This window comes from Limtongia smithiae, assembly GCF_038497785.1.
Source record: "Limtongia smithiae strain NRRL Y-17922 unplaced genomic scaffold V1518scaffold_11, whole genome shotgun sequence".
NCBI classification, from domain to species: Eukaryota; Fungi; Ascomycota; class Lipomycetes; order Lipomycetales; family Lipomycetaceae; genus Limtongia; species Limtongia smithiae.
The window spans coordinates 1-17,178 of NW_027117632.1; the positions used below are offsets into that span (position 1 = coordinate 1).

The 17,178-nt window shown below is 49.2% G+C and overlaps 4 protein-coding genes across 4 annotated transcripts; 1 reads left to right on the forward strand and 3 right to left on the reverse strand.

Annotated features, from left to right (window-relative positions):
- Nucleotides 1-3,508: 3,508 nt before the first annotated feature.
- V1518DRAFT_420781 (Tannase/feruloyl esterase) lies at nucleotides 3,509-5,754 on the reverse strand. Its single transcript, XM_066905074.1, has one exon. The coding sequence runs from the start codon at nucleotides 5,359-5,361 to the stop codon at nucleotides 3,613-3,615; it is 1,749 nt and encodes a 582-aa protein (XP_066757758.1). The 5' UTR covers nucleotides 5,362-5,754; the 3' UTR covers nucleotides 3,509-3,612.
- Nucleotides 5,755-8,514: 2,760 nt separating this feature from the next.
- On the reverse strand, nucleotides 8,515-9,158 carry V1518DRAFT_428889 (uncharacterized protein; the record flags this gene model as incomplete). The annotated part of the gene is made up of 2 exons (XM_066906106.1): nucleotides 8,515-8,895; nucleotides 8,943-9,158. 2 exons carry the CDS (start codon nucleotides 9,156-9,158, stop codon nucleotides 8,515-8,517), a joined length of 597 nt encoding a protein of 198 aa, XP_066757759.1.
- Nucleotides 9,159-10,489: 1,331 nt separating this feature from the next.
- On the forward strand, nucleotides 10,490-11,157 carry V1518DRAFT_80864 (uncharacterized protein). Its single transcript, XM_066906681.1, has 2 exons — nucleotides 10,490-10,702; nucleotides 10,758-11,157. Exons 1-2 carry the CDS (start codon nucleotides 10,590-10,592, stop codon nucleotides 10,969-10,971), a joined length of 327 nt encoding a protein of 108 aa, XP_066757760.1. The 5' UTR covers nucleotides 10,490-10,589; the 3' UTR covers nucleotides 10,972-11,157.
- Nucleotides 11,158-15,019: 3,862 nt separating this feature from the next.
- Nucleotides 15,020-17,117, reverse strand: V1518DRAFT_428890 (uncharacterized protein; the record flags this gene model as incomplete). The annotated part of the gene is made up of 4 exons (XM_066906107.1): nucleotides 15,020-15,947; nucleotides 15,996-16,691; nucleotides 16,735-16,905; nucleotides 16,954-17,117. The coding sequence occupies 4 exons, from the start codon at nucleotides 17,115-17,117 to the stop codon at nucleotides 15,020-15,022; spliced, it is 1,959 nt and encodes a 652-aa protein (XP_066757761.1).
- Between the last annotated feature and the right edge of the window lie 61 nt (nucleotides 17,118-17,178).

Genomic DNA, 17,178 nt, shown 5'->3' on the forward strand with positions numbered 1-17,178 from the left:
CACTAATCTCTTACTCTTCTGTTCATGCTAACTATTGTCCTATCCTACCCTGTGTCTCTAAACATGTACTATTCTGTTGCCCTTGTCTTCACTCCGGTGCATGTTCTCATCTCCAAACCTTGTCTGCCTCTTGTGCCTTGTGTTCATCTATATCACTTACCCTACTTATCAACCCTTGTTCCTATCGCCCTTGCTTGTTCTCCGCCTTCTGTCTTTCCACTCATCTCTAACACTTGTCCTCAACTTCAACTCTGGTCCTTGTTTTTTGCACTTGTCCTCCTCTACTGCTGATCCTCTTCTTCCATACTTGTCCTCTACATCTTGCTTTGCTGACTAACTGATTCAAATATCTCACCACTCTGCCCCCACACTGTCACTACTTCTAGCCAGAACAAATGTATACTCTGCTATCCATCACTGACGAAATATCAGATTGTTCGATCCTGCCAAATCTATTCAGTATACATCGTCATAACAACCAAATTCTGGCAGGAAGGCCATTCTGTCATGCAACAATCACATAAACATTACAGTGTGGATATGATCGCACAGTATAATTATACAATTTGAATATCAGACAGATGTAATCAAGTTCTGACTATCATGTCACAATGCATGCTGTTTGACATAATCATACTGGCCAAATTCTGATGTGGATACTCCTTCAATGGCATAGCCGCACGCAACTTCATGGAAGTGTACAGCTGCGACGAAGAGCTGGCACCGGGTGCACTGTTTACGGACCGGTCAGAGCTGTCGATGGCACGCTGGACCTTTTGGAAGACGCGTCTTTAGGAGATGCTGGAGCTGTCGGAAGAGGAAGAGGAAGAGCAGAAGGGAGAAGATATCATGAGAGCAACCGGCCCAAGAGACGGGAGCAAGTCGCAGGACAGCCATTCCTCTGTCTTATCTTCAGCGAGAGTGCCCGTGTAGTGGTAGGTAATGCCATAGAGGAGATAACAAGGTTAGAGTATGCATGAGTGTGGACGGCTGAGACGAATAGGAGGAATGGAAGCGATGAGGTGGCGTTATTTGCTTCTTGGTTGATAAGAAGTATTCGATTTTTTTTAATTTCACTCTTTTTCTCATCCAAATTTCTCAGTCTCTTTTTTCGAGAATGGTTATGATTTCTCGGTAGCCAATATGACGACTTTGCTGTCTTTCCTAATTATTTGATTACGGTGGATTTGTTTATGCTGCTTTAGTTTCCCAAAGCCTGCAAGCAATTTTTTTCTTTTCAAAATGATTCTCAAAACATCAATTTTAATTTCAATAATTAATAACTGACATGCCTGCAAAATTTGTTCATGCCCAAGAACGCAAAGTAAGCTCAACCAATCTGACGCTGTCCCGCCGTTCTGCAGCAGCTGGGATTCCATCGTAAGGAAACAAAATCTCACATGATGCCACATCGTGTAGCCTAACGCCAAAACTTCGATATGCGTGTGTATTTCTTGTGCTTTGTTTTTTGCTGATCCTGTTGGCTCGTGTTTTGCAAGTTAGAATTGGAGAGCTAGATTGATGGTTGTAAATTCGTGAATTGATGAGTTACTATTGGTTTGATGGTTGTCCAACCCCTCTCACCTTCCCCCTATCTAAACCGCGTCTTCGACTTCTTTGTGCCATTTCGTATACAGCCCAATAACAATAGTTCGTTACCTCTTTCCTTCCCTGCAGGTGTTGCACTTCCCCCGACTAGACGTCAATCTTATCGTCTCTCTTTTTCACCTCTTCCCACCACCGCCTGCCCCTTCGATCATACGCGACACCGTGGACCATCGCCTATTTCCATGTCTAGCACTCACCGCCGTGGGCAGCGCCCCATCTGCAAGGACACCCCGCGGCGTCATATCTCCCCCCGCAGCAACGCTTACTGGCACAAGAACATCTCCTGCGCCACCAGCTGAACCGTAAGTCCGCCCGATTCTGTCTTTGACTTACCATGCTGGCCTTTAATGCTGGCACGACAGACAATCCTATTGAGACCCATCGTAGCGGCGGTGCGGTGGACTCCGCGCCAGACCGCGTACTTGCAACCACAGCGGGAACGGCTGGGCTTAGCATATGGTCACCGATCGGCCCTTCCCCTAGCCTTCCCCGAATCGTCGCCATTCTATCCCCTCTGAGTCGGGTTTCGCGGTGCCCCTATCGCCATACCTCGCGGCGCCGACTATCTCTACCGGCACTACTACACTTGTTCTCTAGCTATAAGTAGCGAAGACGAGATACCGTACAATTACACGATATGCGAGGGTTGATCCCAAGGTTGTATTCCAAAGAATTATACCGGTAGATGCTGTTACAGCGGAGATTAAATACAAGATGCATCTACGAAAGGATAGAAAGTTTGATAGGCATCCAGATAGATAATAGGATTTTCAATAGCCTATAAAATATAGATACTATACTTCTCTCACTGAAAGTCCCGTTCGAATAGTCAGACAGACGAAGAGAGAAGGAGGCAGACCATGGGGTTTGCTATCTTCCAAGTCCGAAGCACCTTCTGGACTGTATACCACTGAACAGAACTCATAGCCACAGAAGGAGAGGTAAAGACGCCAGTATTGCCACGAATGCCGTGCCCCTTCACTTTCCTCAACACATGCTAGGGGAATGTGTAGACGGGTCCTTGCCGGCTTTATGTTGACCCTTGTTCTCTGGTGGGGGGAACCAGGAAGGGAAAATAATACGATAACCAAGCATAGCTGGGCGCGATCGTCTCCTCTTCCAACCGCGACGTGATCCGCCCTGAAGGATCGATCTCGATCCCCAACTTGTTTTATTCTCTGCGGTCTTGCGCTCAGCGGACTGGCGTGCCACACTTTAAGCTGTAGGGCCTTTCTCGGAGAGGTACGGCGGACTAATGCCGAAACCTCGTCTACAGTGACGTGTTGGCGGCGGTGATGGAGGTGGTGCGGTGTCTGGGGTCGAGAAAGGCGGCCGCAAAGGACTTCGGCCTTTCCGTTGAAGTGCTACAAAAGCACTTCCTCAGAAGGTATCGTGGCTCTGCTTGCTGATCAGTCAAGAGAATTTATGTTCGATAAGAAAGTGATAAAGTGCTTTGCGTAGACAATACGTCAACACGCTAAGGGGAGTGATTCTATGCAATTTATTTATTTATTAGTTTTAACGTCGCGGCTAAGCCGAGCAAGGCCTCCAAGTTCATGTAGGTTTGTATTCCAACCGATACTGTTCTAACGACAAAGTGCGCTAAAACTTCACTACTACCAAATTTTCGTCTATATTTAGTTTAGCACCCGGCGCTGGAGGAGAATCGTCCCCAGCCGAGTGAACATCACCACTAACAAACCCCTCCTGCGAACGACCACACCAACCCAACGAGCAGTAGATCTGGCTTCAGGCACCATCGATAGGACCCTGAACACTTGGAAGATAATCTTCAAGAGGTCGGAATGCTCAACAAACCTGATGGACGAGAAGGGATAATACAAGCAACTCAGATGAAAGGAAAAGCCCAAAACGAGAAGAAAGAAGTTTATTATGTAAACATCGACTACCATTATGTAAGAGGCGTACATGCGAGCCCTTTAGGCTTAACTAGTGCCTCCGGGCGGAATAAACTTCAATAAGACAAATAGTATGTGCCCTGCCCTAGTAGACTGGCATGAGGATTGAGTCAAAGTCAAAGAACCAAGTGTCGAGAGAGTCTGGGTCGTATTCGCAAATCATAGTTTCGCCGTCGTCAACAAAAAGAGGCCTCAGTGGAAAAGCACAAAGGGGCTGCTCGCCCGCATAGGCGCCGGACGTCGCCGTCGCATTCAACATTACTGGCTTGATGCCGTCCTCGACCCAGGCGATGACAGCGGCCAAGGGCGCGTCGGGGTAGGGGCCGTCGGGCTGCAGAGTGTTGGAGCTGCAATGGCCCGCACCAGGAACAAGGTACAATCGGTACCACTCACCGAGAGCTTCGGCGCTTTGGTGCAGAGACATACCGGGGTACATGATTTTGCGAACCGAGTCCCAGTACCGGACCGAGGATGCCGGCGGAATGCTGTTGTCCGACTCGCCGTGGTAGTGAACGATCTTGCCACCGTTGGCGTAAAAGTCCGTCAGGTCGGGCCAGTTGACCTGGAGCGTGTCTTGAAACATTTGGTAACCCAGAACCATCCAGTCCCGGAGTGTGTCGTATGTGACGCCCTCGATTGTTGGCAGAGCAGAGAGCTCGAGCTGCTGCAGCAGACGGGCAACGAACAAGCCGCCAACACCATCCACCGGCGGAGCCCAGGCATCAATGGTATCGTTGTATTGAGGAGTGGCGTCGGCAAAGGTGGCGCTTGGCTGGTACGAAAGATAGACGCGCTTTCCGCTGAGGTCGTGCAGGCCGTCGAGGATGGTTCTTGCGACAGCGATGGCCTCCGCGGAGACCGTCCCATTTTGCGCCGGTTCGGCACCGTGGGGGGAGCCTTCCGGTCCGCCGGCGTATGACGGCTCTGCCTCGCAGTAGAATGCCGTGCCAATGATGCTGGACATGTCAAAGTGCAGCTTGCAAAGATCGGTCCGGGAGACAACTCCGTCAATCCGTCCGTCGAAGGCATCGCAGGCGGCAATGGTCGCGTTCACGATGGTATCGAGCTCGCACGGCATCGGCGTGTAACCCAGTGTTTGCATGGCCACGCCCGAAAAGAGGTGGTTGACTTGTTGGAACGAGTAGCGGAGAGCAGGCGCCCCAATTGCTGCTCCATCCCACTCTCCGCCGAACTTCTGGATCTGGCTCCAGCCCTCGCGGCCGCCCTCCGAACACCCTTCGTAATACGAATAGAGCTTGGCAGTGGCGTCCATCTGCATCGCCGATCTGGTCAACGCCTTGCCCAGCACGCTCATCTCGTGGATTGCCAGGTAGCCAAAGGAAAAGAGCGTGTCGTAGTTGAGCGTTCCGTTGGCCAGGAGATCCACGCCGTCCGTGTCGTACTCGGTAAAGAAACTGCCGAAGCCGCCGTCCGTCCGCCCCGACACAGCGCCGTAGACAGGTCCGTCAGACGGGCCCGAGGCGCCTCCGTTGATCATGAGAGCGCCGCCACCCGTGGCAAGAAAGCGGTTGCGGAATGCAGCCGGATCAGGGAGCCAGTAGTTTACCTGGAAAGTATCGTCCCGTCCAACATGGGTGTAGCTGAAGGTGATGTTGCAGATGTTGTAAGCACCCCCGCTGTTGACGGTGAAGTTGTCAAGCTGGTTGACGATAAGAGATGTCTTGTCGATCTCGATGCCAGTGTAGGCGTCAACGGGAAGAGCGTCTGTAATGAAAGTCGAGTTGCATATCTCCGACAACGAGGACAATCCTGCGACAACCTGCCACCAAAACAACATGCTCGGAAGCACAAGAGATGAAAATAAAGAAGGCATTGTGAACAAAAACTGGCCGCAAGAAACACGGAAAAGTTGCGTGGCTTGACAAAGATTGTGTTTGTGTTTGCCTCGTGCTGAGCTTGCTGCGAGCTTGAAGCTTGAAATCGCAACATATCACCACGTCCTGGTAAGGTATTTATAGACCCAAGTCCATTGGCCAGGGTTACCTATCCAGGAATATTGCTTTCCCCACTCTCCTCGCCAGAGGAAGCCACGATACGAACATTTGACCTAGGTAGGTAGGTAGCTTCTCCACGCTACCCCAGACTAACGGTGTTCTCTCCAAGCACTGACCAGGATGGTTCGTGCTGTCGCCGTTGGTTTCGTGCGGGGAAAAAGAATTCTTTGTCGCCAGCAGGGTAGGGTTACTGCAGGCTAATTGTGCTTTCGACATGTCGGTTTGCTAGCTTGCTGAGTTCAAACAAATACAGAGTGCGTTTGGTTAGGCTAACCATCTTCCGACTGGCTACTGACTGGTAGCAAGGTGGTTAACTGGTAGCCTATTGGCAGACAAATTAAACAACGACATATCCCAACCTACTCGAAGCCCTAGTGCTACTCAGACTACCTAGCTAAAGTCCGCTCCGAGACTCCGTCTGTACGAATTTGGCAGAGGCACACATGGCATGTGGGAGCAAAGTGAAAGCACTCTCACCGACGGTTGCGACTTCGGAGGTCCGATGACCGATGAAATCAGTCTGTGGCACTCTCACGCGAGCCGGCGGTTGGTTAAACCCGGATCACACTCGTGCTGGACCCAACTGTCCAGCGGGCTGTTCTCGATCAAGTTCACACAGTACACAATCCGCCATCTTTCGGTAAATATTGGCAAATACAGAGTAGCGTGCGGGTAAGTTATGGGGTGGGAACAAGCACCAACGACACATGCGGAGCGAAAAGTGAGAAAAGCAATACAGAGAAGTTCACGCGTACTTGTCCTTCAATACACGAATAGTATACTACATGCAGATGATAACGCATTCGATGCCATGGTCGCAAGACAAGACGGACAAAATGGGATTGAGTAGTATTACCTACCTTGTCGGCCACGTCCAAACAGGCCGTAGTTTCTGGTCATATTTTGGGTGCTCCAAAACAGTGTAGCAGAAGCATGGGCTATCGTACTCATGAGACAACAACATCATCGCCATCTCGTCCCCAACGGGAAGGTTCTCGCGTCAGCGTTGTCAGTCCCTGGATCCAGACAATAGTCATGCATGTCGGGCGCTAAAAAAAAGACACAGAAGACCCGATAAAGACTTCCATAAAAGGCAGAGGCGAAGAGAACGCGTCGAAAGTCAAACGCCGGTTCAATTGTATACAATTTCCTTCGAATAACCGAATAAGTACACCACAAAAATCAGGTGGCAAATTGGCTGCTTACAGACAGAAGAGATGATGAGAAGGAGAAAACATGTACGGCTTCCAACTGGGAGTATGAGCTTACAACCTCTTCTAAGGCAGGATACAGCCTTAGGTCTTGCTCACTCGGCTAATGGACGATTCTCTTCCATCGTAAGGCGCTAAACCAAATATAGGCAAGAAATTGGTGGTGAAATTTTCGGATATTTTTTTGCTGGAACAGTATAAATTAGTTCGTCAAATTGGAGGCAAGATTTCCTGGTTGCCGTAGCCCGCAGGCAAACGGAAATCACGCGCCCATTTAATCATAGACGTAGCGATGACGTAGGTACTGTGTGGGGTCTCATGCAAATCCCATCTCGACCGCTCTAACTTTGACCTCGCCTTAGGGCCCCGTCACCATGTCCACGACCCAGACAACGAATTCAACACTTCTAATATCCTTGTAATATGGATATCGCCTCTAGGCTCCATTCTCGCCTAGGAACTAGGTGTCTGTCTGCTGGGTCTGTGTTCTCCTCTGGGAGAGGAGAGCCGCCGCCGGCCATCAGTTCTCTTAGAACTGAGCACCGGTTTCCATGTTTAATTTGTCTCTTTTCTATTATTTTATTGTGTCATTGCCGCATTGTCAACTCCAGCCCATCTTATCCAATTAACGTCTAAGCCAAAAAGGGTATGATGCTGACAGATGGCGACATTCGCAAACGCAGCTTACCCCGCACAAGACTGTGGTGTGCAATGTGACTCTGCAACTCCAAACATCGATCGCCTCTTCCCAGCCGCGCCGCAACTAAGTCTACGAGATCACAAATATCGAAGAATAGCAACTTCATGACAGATGTGCATGTTAATGACGAATGACCAGAAAGATACCATCGGCCAGATTCATGCGACGGAGCCAAAGCTCGACGTGAGTTACGGCGATTGGGGGAAATATAACAACCAATATGAATGAACAGTTTGAGGTGTTTCGATTAGAGAATACTAACGCGGTAGACAGCGCCAGTTCGAGGAGAATTAGCGCAGAGGTAGACCTCCAGCTCCATGAAAAATCTTGTTCAAATTGCGGAGTAGTGCCGAACTTAAAAAGCGGGGTTAAACACGCGGAGAAGGCGCGGGCCCGCAGGCTTCCTCTCCCCGCTCAGCGTTGGTGTGTGTTTGCAATAGTTTCTTCTGTATTACATGCATGCGAGACGGCGACGCGAGGGCAAATACGTGACGAATCGGACAAAAGATTGCCGTTTGTTGAGGCTAGATGGCAGCATATATTATTCGAATTTTTTTTCTGCTACTAAGCGAGTACAGGCTTATATGAATTCATGGAGCCGACGGCCGGAAGATCAGGCATCTCTGCAGCTAAACGCAAAATATTATCCATTAATTCAAATTCCGATAGCCGAGCATGATATTAAGCCTAACCAACCAAGCGGCTAACCAAGCTAACTCGAACCCTGGTGGGCATAATATTGTGTTCAGGGCTATGCATCGTCTCTCTAGAGTTTTAGTCATGGCCTGGCGCGCCGTGCTCCAAAAGGGCCATTACAAATTTTTTGATCCAAGCCCGCATGTTGGAAAATGATGTCGTGAAATATATTGGCGCAGCACAGGCGACCACAAAATATGAATATTCAATCTGTTATCTCACTGCATTCAATTGATACTTAATAGAACCAAAGCCATAACCTTCAATATACAAAGCCAGTCAACGCTTACTTGTTTGCAGTGACTTTGTAAGTACCAAGCTTCACGTCAGCAACAACAGGACGATGATCGCTCTGATAGTGGCCGTTATCGAACAACAATTTCTTCCATCCGATAGCGAAGCGGGGTGATGGTAGAATTGCTGCCGCCCATGATGAAGTCGATTCTCTTAAGATGAGAAGTATCTGAGATCTTAACGAAGCCTTGGAAAGTGGCGTGGTTGCCAGAGTAGTTCTGCGCAGGAGTGTTCTTGAGTAGATCTTCCATGACGAAAGAGTCTAAGAGACTAGACCTGTATTGCTTGAGAAAAGTCGCGTTGACACTGACCATGTCTTCCACGCCGGTGATAATGTTGTAACCGCCGTCATCCGAGCCGAACGACGGAGAGTTGAAATCACCAAAGAGCAGAACCTCACCCCCCTTCTTGGTCTCACACGCGCTGCGATAACGAATTATGGACGCAGCGTACTGGCGAGCGTCTTTGGATTGGTCATCCCAATGCGTGCAGATAGCACTAAACTTGGTGCCATCGGCGGACGTGAGCGGCCAACAATGGCGATGCGGATACTGCCGGCGCCAGTGTAATTGTACGAGACTGTGTAAGTCGGCGAGAGCCAAAAGTAGTCCCAGGAGCGGATCGTAACAAGCTCAGGACAATAGAAGATAGTTGAATATTCGCCGGAGATGTTACCGTCGTCGCAGCCGACGCCAATCCACTTGTATTCCGGCATAATACAGGCGCGATCGACGACCTGGCAGTTCACAGCCTTCTGCATGCACAGAACACACTGGTTCATGAACTGGATCGTCGACGCAACACCAATACAACGCGAGGATCAGGCATTTTCGGTGCGAGAGCTGTAGTATCTCACCTCGGACGTGTAAAGTACGGTTGCGTTAAGTCCGTTCGCAGTCTGAGAGAATTAGATGAAGTCGCTCATGGAGTCGTAACGCATATTTCAGGACTGGACACGGATGACATCATCATAGGTAGTGGTCGAGAACTTCTGTGTTGATGCAGCAGCAGTAAGCTGCAAAGCAGCCACACCGCAAACAGCAAACGAGTAAAACAGTGTGTTATAAAGAAGCGAAGATGAGATTTTTGATGATGACCATCTTCACGGCGGCAATACAACACAACATGTAACCACAAGGATACAAGCGCAGCTGCTACACTGCCAGTTGAGTCCGCGTCTGACGACAGAGCGCGCCTCCAGGCGAACGTGCCCAATCTGGGGTAGATATAGAGATGAGGTATCGTCGATCCGCCAAGCATCTCTACACTCTTAGGCTAGATCTTGAACAACCCACTTGCCAAACAGTGTGCTCTCCAGTGGTGCGGTATAGACGTCGACCGCATGTAGGAAACGTGTTTGACGAATCGTGGCATGATTGGATCACCTTAGGGTCGCGACGAGGGCTTGGCACAGGAGAGCACTAGCACATCACTTGGCATCCCGTACTGCGCTTGGCGCCAGATGGTCCCATCTTACTTCGTAGCTTCCGTACAAATTAACCTTTATAGTTTAATTTTTGTGTCATTTCGGCTGATGAAAGCGTCACTTGTCTATCAGTGAGTCGGTGTGTATTGCGGTTGCGAGAGTCGATTTCCGGCCTAAAGCTGAGTATTTTGCTTCATTGTTCTGCGTCAAAGCTGATTTTGGACCGAGCAGATGTGAGCTGAATGAGCCGGCCATTTACACAGGATAACAGAGACGCAGCATGAGAGCCCCGTGGATCGAGCTTTGGTCATCCGGAAATGTCGAATGTAACATTATACTCTCCTGGCTAGATTCCCACACGGCACTATTCACTGGCCTGCTTACCGAGGCGCTTCAGAGATATTCTTTGAATGCTGGGGCTACAACATGCCATATCGGGAAATTATTCTTGTGTTCATATCGTTCCGCAGATCGTTCAAGTACGTGCCACCAGGCGTGTTGCAAAACTGGAAGATTGTAAAGAATTCGATTTTCATATGCTAGACAACGTTCATGCACATGTCTTTCACTTGGATTGGTTCTGTCGGATTTCTAATGCACCTGGCCATGTAGACAGGGAATATCCACTTTTCGCATCTCTTCCATAAGCCCTCGACGCGGGAAAGTTCAAGGTCTTGCTATCTTTATATATCAATCTAACACTTTTCCGGGCTCTTGTTCATGATTTCATTGCAGATTCCACATACAATGAAGATCTCTCGGTCTCTAGGTGCGCTCGTATTGTCGGCGCTCACACGGTGCTTGAGATCTCTACCGTGCACATGCTCTCTTAGGTGATTCACCCAGACGACGTTACCGACACCACACATGTGAACTAAACGATAGCAGACCTGAATGCGACGGTTCCTATGACGAAGAGTTAAGTTACTGTAGTAGCTACGTGGACGTGTCGTGGACTAAGCGCCGAATTGCGCTGGCGAACGAGGTTATGTTTAACAAGTTCGAAGAGTTTTCAATCCAAGGCGCAAACAGCAACCAGATGTCGGATTTTGATCGATTTGCTGGGGTCCCAGTGACAATATGCTGGTGTGGGTGGCGATGACGGTATTGCTTCGGGGGAATCTGTCGTCGGTTTTAAGACTCGATTCTGTTCAAGCTTACGTACTCTAATGTGTTTTTTTGGCTCGGAAACGTCTTTTACGACGTGTCTAAGTACTCTGGTGCGGGTAGTTATCGCATTGCCACGATTACTTGCTTTCAGGTTCTCTCTACGGCGATACGTTTGTCGTGCTTTGCACACACCTCAAAAATGTGTCCAGCAACTCCTGGAAGCTCAGCGCATCGCTAATTCGATGGCGCGCGTCGTACGCGGTTTACAGCAACCACGGATCTGCGTTCCTCCTTGGCTACTTAAACGCCGCTCCTGGTGCTTCGTCTAGCGACGCGTACAAGGTCATCACCGGCGCAGAGTCCATGACGACTACAAACTCTACTATTTCCGCTAACTACGCAAACACCACTGACAAAACCTTCCAGTTGAAGGATATAATCTGGGTGACCTCCCCCCTTCCCCCCCCCTCTCCCCCCGCGGGGAACGCCGCAGAGGTCGTTTTGTCAGCGTTTCGGGCTTTTTTATTGATGGTTGTGCGACATCGTTTGGTCGCACCGCGAACTTTACGACTTTCAGGAGACACCGCTATGGACGGACGAGGAATATGTTAGATAAATGTCATACTCAACGAAGGCCAAGTTTGTATCTGCGTGTACAAATAGCAATACTTGCTTCCTTAAAGTGTACTCGTCGAGCGGTGCGTTCTTCGTCCCAAATCTCCCAGCTATATTGACAACCACAGCAACCTGTCGATTAAATCGCTGATCTTCAGTTTCGGAGCAGAGTATTACAATATCAGCATTTTTTGTGCATTCACTTTTTCGCATTGTGCTATCTTCCCTGTGAAAGGCAAACTCCTCGAGATGCGTTTAGCTTATGGCCCATCCAAATGAGTCCAGCGCGCCAGCGACTCATGAGCCGCTTGTTAAGCTGGAACATAGTGTCCAGTATATCATAGTACCGCTCAAGGCGACAATGCTTCATTAAATCAATACCTCTGAAGTCATCGAAGATAGACGGAGTGCGTTGTGTACTGTTGCCCAGACATCGATTAGACTACCGGAGAAGACTAGTCTGCGAAGCTAGCCGCGACGAATTCAAGGTTTGCGCCGCGGTCATGGTCCCGGGCTGCTTGGCTCGCTACGCACTTCCCTTAACTGCGGTTTAGGGCTTCTGCAGCGCGCCCCGCTGCGAGCCGCCGCCGAACAGCTCTGAATACGGTGTAACTAGTATCTGAATATGAACCGAGGATGGGTCGGATGATGCATCGAATTGCAACTGACCCGTCTCACACATGTGAGTGCTCGCCGGCAAGCAATGATGTCACGACCGTCCTCGAGCGCAAGACGCCCCGCATGGAGCATCTGGTCCCCGATGGCAGTACACAATTCCTAGACCACATTCACTGCACCTCGACGCGTTCTCAACCGTTGAATCAACTCTACTGTGGCTCAGTGGATATGACAACTAGCCCGTCTTTTCCGCCGCCGGAGTCACCATCCAGTTCGTGTTTTCACACGCACCCGTACATTTGTTCGATCTTCGTCAGTGTTTTGTATCTCGCGTCCTAATCTCGGTTCAGTACAACAGCCTTTATCACTTGCTCGCCAGCACTATAGAAGCAAGAAATTGATTTTGGACAACATCTCGTTCAAGGTTGCTTTTGCATCTGCTGCCATCGTTACAACCTTCAACTCTCGGTGTGTTACTTATGCCAAGTCGGACATGCTGATCGGCGTGAGGTCACACTCGATATTGGTCATGGAGAGGATCAGACTCTGACGATCCGACGTCCTCGCGATGTGACTCACGCTGAGGTTACTGACGAACGGATTTATGGGCGTGGTGCGGTGGCGATCGTCGCGTACAGCCCTTCACAGGTTGATAGTCCTTCGACAGTCCAGAATATAAAATGCGATTTACCATCGCGGCTTTGTGGACGTCGTAGTCATGGTCACTTCCGTGCCAACCTGGTAGCGCGCCTCGTAGGCGACGGATTTGATAAAATGCTTCTGCGCTGCTGCGTTGCTGTCACTGCATTGAGCTGTGTACGAACGTCCAGGGTGGCTGTGGTGAACTCAGCGTGTTTAGAAATACTTACTGGACTGTGGACAGGAAAGCTTCGGCAATGGAGTCGATCTCGGTACATGCGATTCTCGCAAAAGTAAGTTATCATCATGTCGGACCTGCTGACAGCCCTCAGAGACTATCACTCTATTTGGTTCATACTGATATACATGCATATACATTGGTATATTACCACATGGTCTTTGTATAACTATACATGCTCTAAGATGGTCTATGTGACTACATATTAAGCGTCGCCGGGGTGTCCGCAACTAGTTCAAACTCACCAACAGGGGTGATAACAACTTCGGCGAGACTCACAACTTTGGAGCCGCTATCTGATGCAGCTTCAAGTTGTCCCTTCTGCACGCAGCGCCAAATTATTTGCCAGACGGCTCGCTCCAAGTTTGTTACACGTGTCCTTACATAGTTCCGCTATCTTCTGCTGAACTACTGAAGCTGACAGAGCTGGCCCATAGCTTGGAGGTCCGAGATCGCACTCTCAAATTCATCATCCATTAACACACAGCGCACTTGCTGTTGTTTGATGGCATAAACGCGTCATCACGAAAGTAGGATTGCAAGAGCCTCGCACGGCTGCATTCTCGGAGTGGCGCTGCAAAAGCTGGTTGAGCCTATTATCAACCTCCAGTTTCAGGATATCTCTTCACTATATAGCAATTCAAAAGCAAAAAATGGGCGAGATGCATTACATGGTAGCTTCGAAACAGGATGATCTTACAACTGAACGTAGCCTGAATCACAGAATGGCATTGCTCAAGCTAGTCTCTCCAGCCTAAGTACTTCACCCTGCTCTCTCGCCTCTAGTTCCATGATAGCTGTATTTCTTATTTGAAATGTCGACGGTAACATCGCACCAATATCTGCAAGTATGGTATGAATACATTATTCCAAAATCTCCCAAAGATAGCAACTTGTAGCCGCCATCTCGGAATGGCGTTGTTCAAGCTGGCTGACATGCTCCTAGTCTCCAAAAGCTGAGATGGCGGCCTTGCTGATGTACGAGAATCGAATCACATTTTGCGTCGCTTGTTTATATGGTAGAAACATAGTACTCAAAAATCAGACAGAGAAGCAAGTTACAACGACCATCATCTCGGAATCTCATTGTTCATGCTAGCTGACATAATCATCCTACAGTCCAAGTCCGAGATGGCGGTCTTTCTCAAGTGCGAGAATGAATAAAATAGTGACTTAATTTGTCTGCATTTATATAAAGACAGCATCCAAAAACACGATAGATAGGAGCAAATTGTGGTCGTCGTCTCGAAATAACTAGGACGGAATTCTTCATTTCCTTCAAACAGTCTATCACGCTACTTTCACAAGATAGAATGTCAAAGTTGGATTCAGAGGAGCCAATTTAGTGCTTTTTGATCCAGAGGTCATCTTATCAAAGCTAGATGTGAAGTTGCGAGTGGTCGGCGGAGGAGGACTGAGCCAGGCGGACTGCATTGTGGTACTTGTGGCGAGAGAGGACACAATGCGCGCATTCGTCAGAACAAAGTAAAAATGTCTGTTGTGTACAGTTCGGAATAATTTGAATTAATTTTGCTCGTGGTTGCGTAATCACTCTGTTAATTATGGGAGTGATAGGAAGTGGTTCGCTCGCTTGACACGCCCGCTCGCTGATCAACTACGTTAGTGCTTTTGTCAATATCCAAGGCCATAGTAAACTGCGATGAAAAAGATACGACTGCCATCTGTGAGCGGAACCAATTCTGGTGTACGACGGCTGGGTGTGTGAGCATAATAGTGTGGCTCTGTACAGAGGTAGATATTGAGGTTTTCAACTTCCCACACTAACGACAGACTCTAATGAGTATTGTCAGACCTGTCGTTGGCTAATGATCATCAATTTCAGCATCGCGGACACTATGAAACGAGTTGAGATATAGCAAAATTTCATTAATTGGAGATCCATGACGTGCACTGCTGTTCAATAATTTCATCACTCGCCTACCACAGCAGACACAGCAGACAACACCGACTGCGCGCTACCAACCAATTCTTCTTCTAATGGCGACGCCCCATCAACATCAGCCAACAAACTTTCTTTTACGGCAAGAAAGTACTTCTCACACGTGCTTACTATGCTGCTTCTCTGTCCATGCTGATGCAGTATAACCTCTGCCTTCTCAATTAGCACTAACGCGTTGATCGATTCAAACTTGGGAAGAAGATTTGCCAATGATGGTGTCGCGGCAGACAGAAGCAGTGTCAATGCGGCACCCCATATCATATGCAGCTCAAACCAATCAATATTTGCTGCGGTCCTCCGCGCATGCTCCGGATCATTTCCCAAGATCAATAGTGCAGCACACTGCAGACATCGATAACACGCGTCGTAAACCCAGAACGGATGTCGTCGCAATTCGCCGCTGTGCGTGCTACTGGTGTCTGGAGAGGCAGACGCGTATTCTTCGTATTTTTCGTGAGCGATGTAGTAGAGGACCGGACGACACATGAGGAATTCGAGAATGTAGTATCGCGTTTGGAGATGCTCGAGCTGCTCAGGCATACATGTTTGGGTTGATGACATGCTGCTCAGATCACGCGGGAAGTGATAATGGACAGGCAACCGGTCGAACCATGCGCAAAGCAACGACTTCAACTCCACAAGTGTAGCCGCTAAAACCACAGGTGGTGAATACGCCTGCTCAATTGTATACAGGTCCACTAGAATTTTATTCTGCAGACTGCATAGCACAAGCGTTGATTCAAAGAGTAAGTCAGTAACTTTTTTCTGTGCAATAGGGTCGATCGACATGTTCATGCAACTCATTTCCCCGTCGGTGAATGATTGTGTATCGGGAAGGCGGCAGAGAGCCGCGAAGGTAGCGTCAGAGGGGATGCCATCCATAGTGAGAAGGATGTCGCTAGAACTGTCAGTACTCGCCGACATAAAGGAGAGGTCACGTACTCACCTCTCCACGATGTAGTGCAACTTCAAACACTCCTGATATTGCTTACTCCACATGATATCATTCATCCGCCGCTTGTTGCAGCGTCCTAGTCTCTCTCCGGCCGCTTGAATCAGTCGCAATGCGCCTGTAGGATAGGCCGCCTGAATGAGGACATGGGCGCCGAGGATGAGGAAGGGAATGGCATATTCATCTGCCGCAAAGAAGAGTTCGGCAAGTTTGGTGCACGCAAACTTGAATGATTGCCGCTGAATATCTTCTACCATTGTGATTAAAGGGTTAAAAAAATGCTGTTGAAACGCGCCCCAAGATGCCAGGTTGAGAGTGAGAAGGGATATGCAGTCGAGGTCATGGAGCGAGATATGCTGTCGCGTAGCCTGGGTAGATGGTGATTGCGAAGTGAGCGAGAGCAGTTTCCCTGGTACATCCGTGTACGTTTGGATGAATTCGCCAATCAGCTTTCCGATACCGCGGCAATTTTCGTGCAGATTCTTGATACAAAACTGAACCGTCTCCAGATCAACCACTGAGTTTTCGTACTCGACAGAAAGTGGCGGTACACCCATCTCGTTTGTTTCCTCGATGTATTTGAGTGGGTTGCCGGGATTGAGTGCCAAGCGGATGCTGATGCGGGGCCAGTAGTGCAGCATTTTGTGAGAGCCTGCAGTATGAAAGAAGGGTGTTTGGACATGCCGGGTGCTGGATGTGTTAGTTGGCGCGAGATGAGAGCGCAGGAAGGTACCTTGGTTTTTCGAGCATGTTCAAACCAAACTCTTGACCGGGTGTCACGTATCCCTGGGAGATGCTCAGGTGCGTGGCATGCGAGGTCGTGAACACGTCGATGGAAGGCTGTTTGACGGCATCCAAGCGCGCTTCAATCTGGCTCAACCGTTCAAGAATCAACTGCTCATTTCTTCTTTATTCAGCCCAAATCTCACGAATAACCAAAGTGCAAACTCACATTAGGGCCTGATCACCTCCGGTACGGTACACGCACACCCCGCCGGTGGAGCGGCAGTACGAGCATGCGGGACGTTCCCCATCGCAGCGTGTCTTGCGGAGACGGCAAGTATTGCAAGCCGTAGATATCTTGAGTCGTTTTGCAGAGGACGCGTCGTCAGACATCGTGGCAGAGGGGACGACGGGAAGAAGGAAGAGTGTGGGGAAGCGTCAGACGAGCGGCGGC

What these genes read in the sequence shown, in the direction of transcription:
- V1518DRAFT_420781 (XM_066905074.1), bottom strand. Translation starts at nt 5,361, where the DNA reads ATGCCTTCTTTATTTTCATCTCTTGTGCTTCCGAGCATGTTGTTTTGG.
- V1518DRAFT_80864 (XM_066906681.1), top strand. Translation starts at nt 10,590, where the DNA reads ATGATTTCATTGCAGATTCCACATACAATGAAGATCTCTCGGTCTCTA. An exon ending in CCGTGCACATGCTCTCTTAG is followed by an intron (nt 10,703 to 10,757) that starts GTGATTCACCCA and finishes AAACGATAGCAG; the next exon opens with ACCTGAATGCGACGGTTCCT.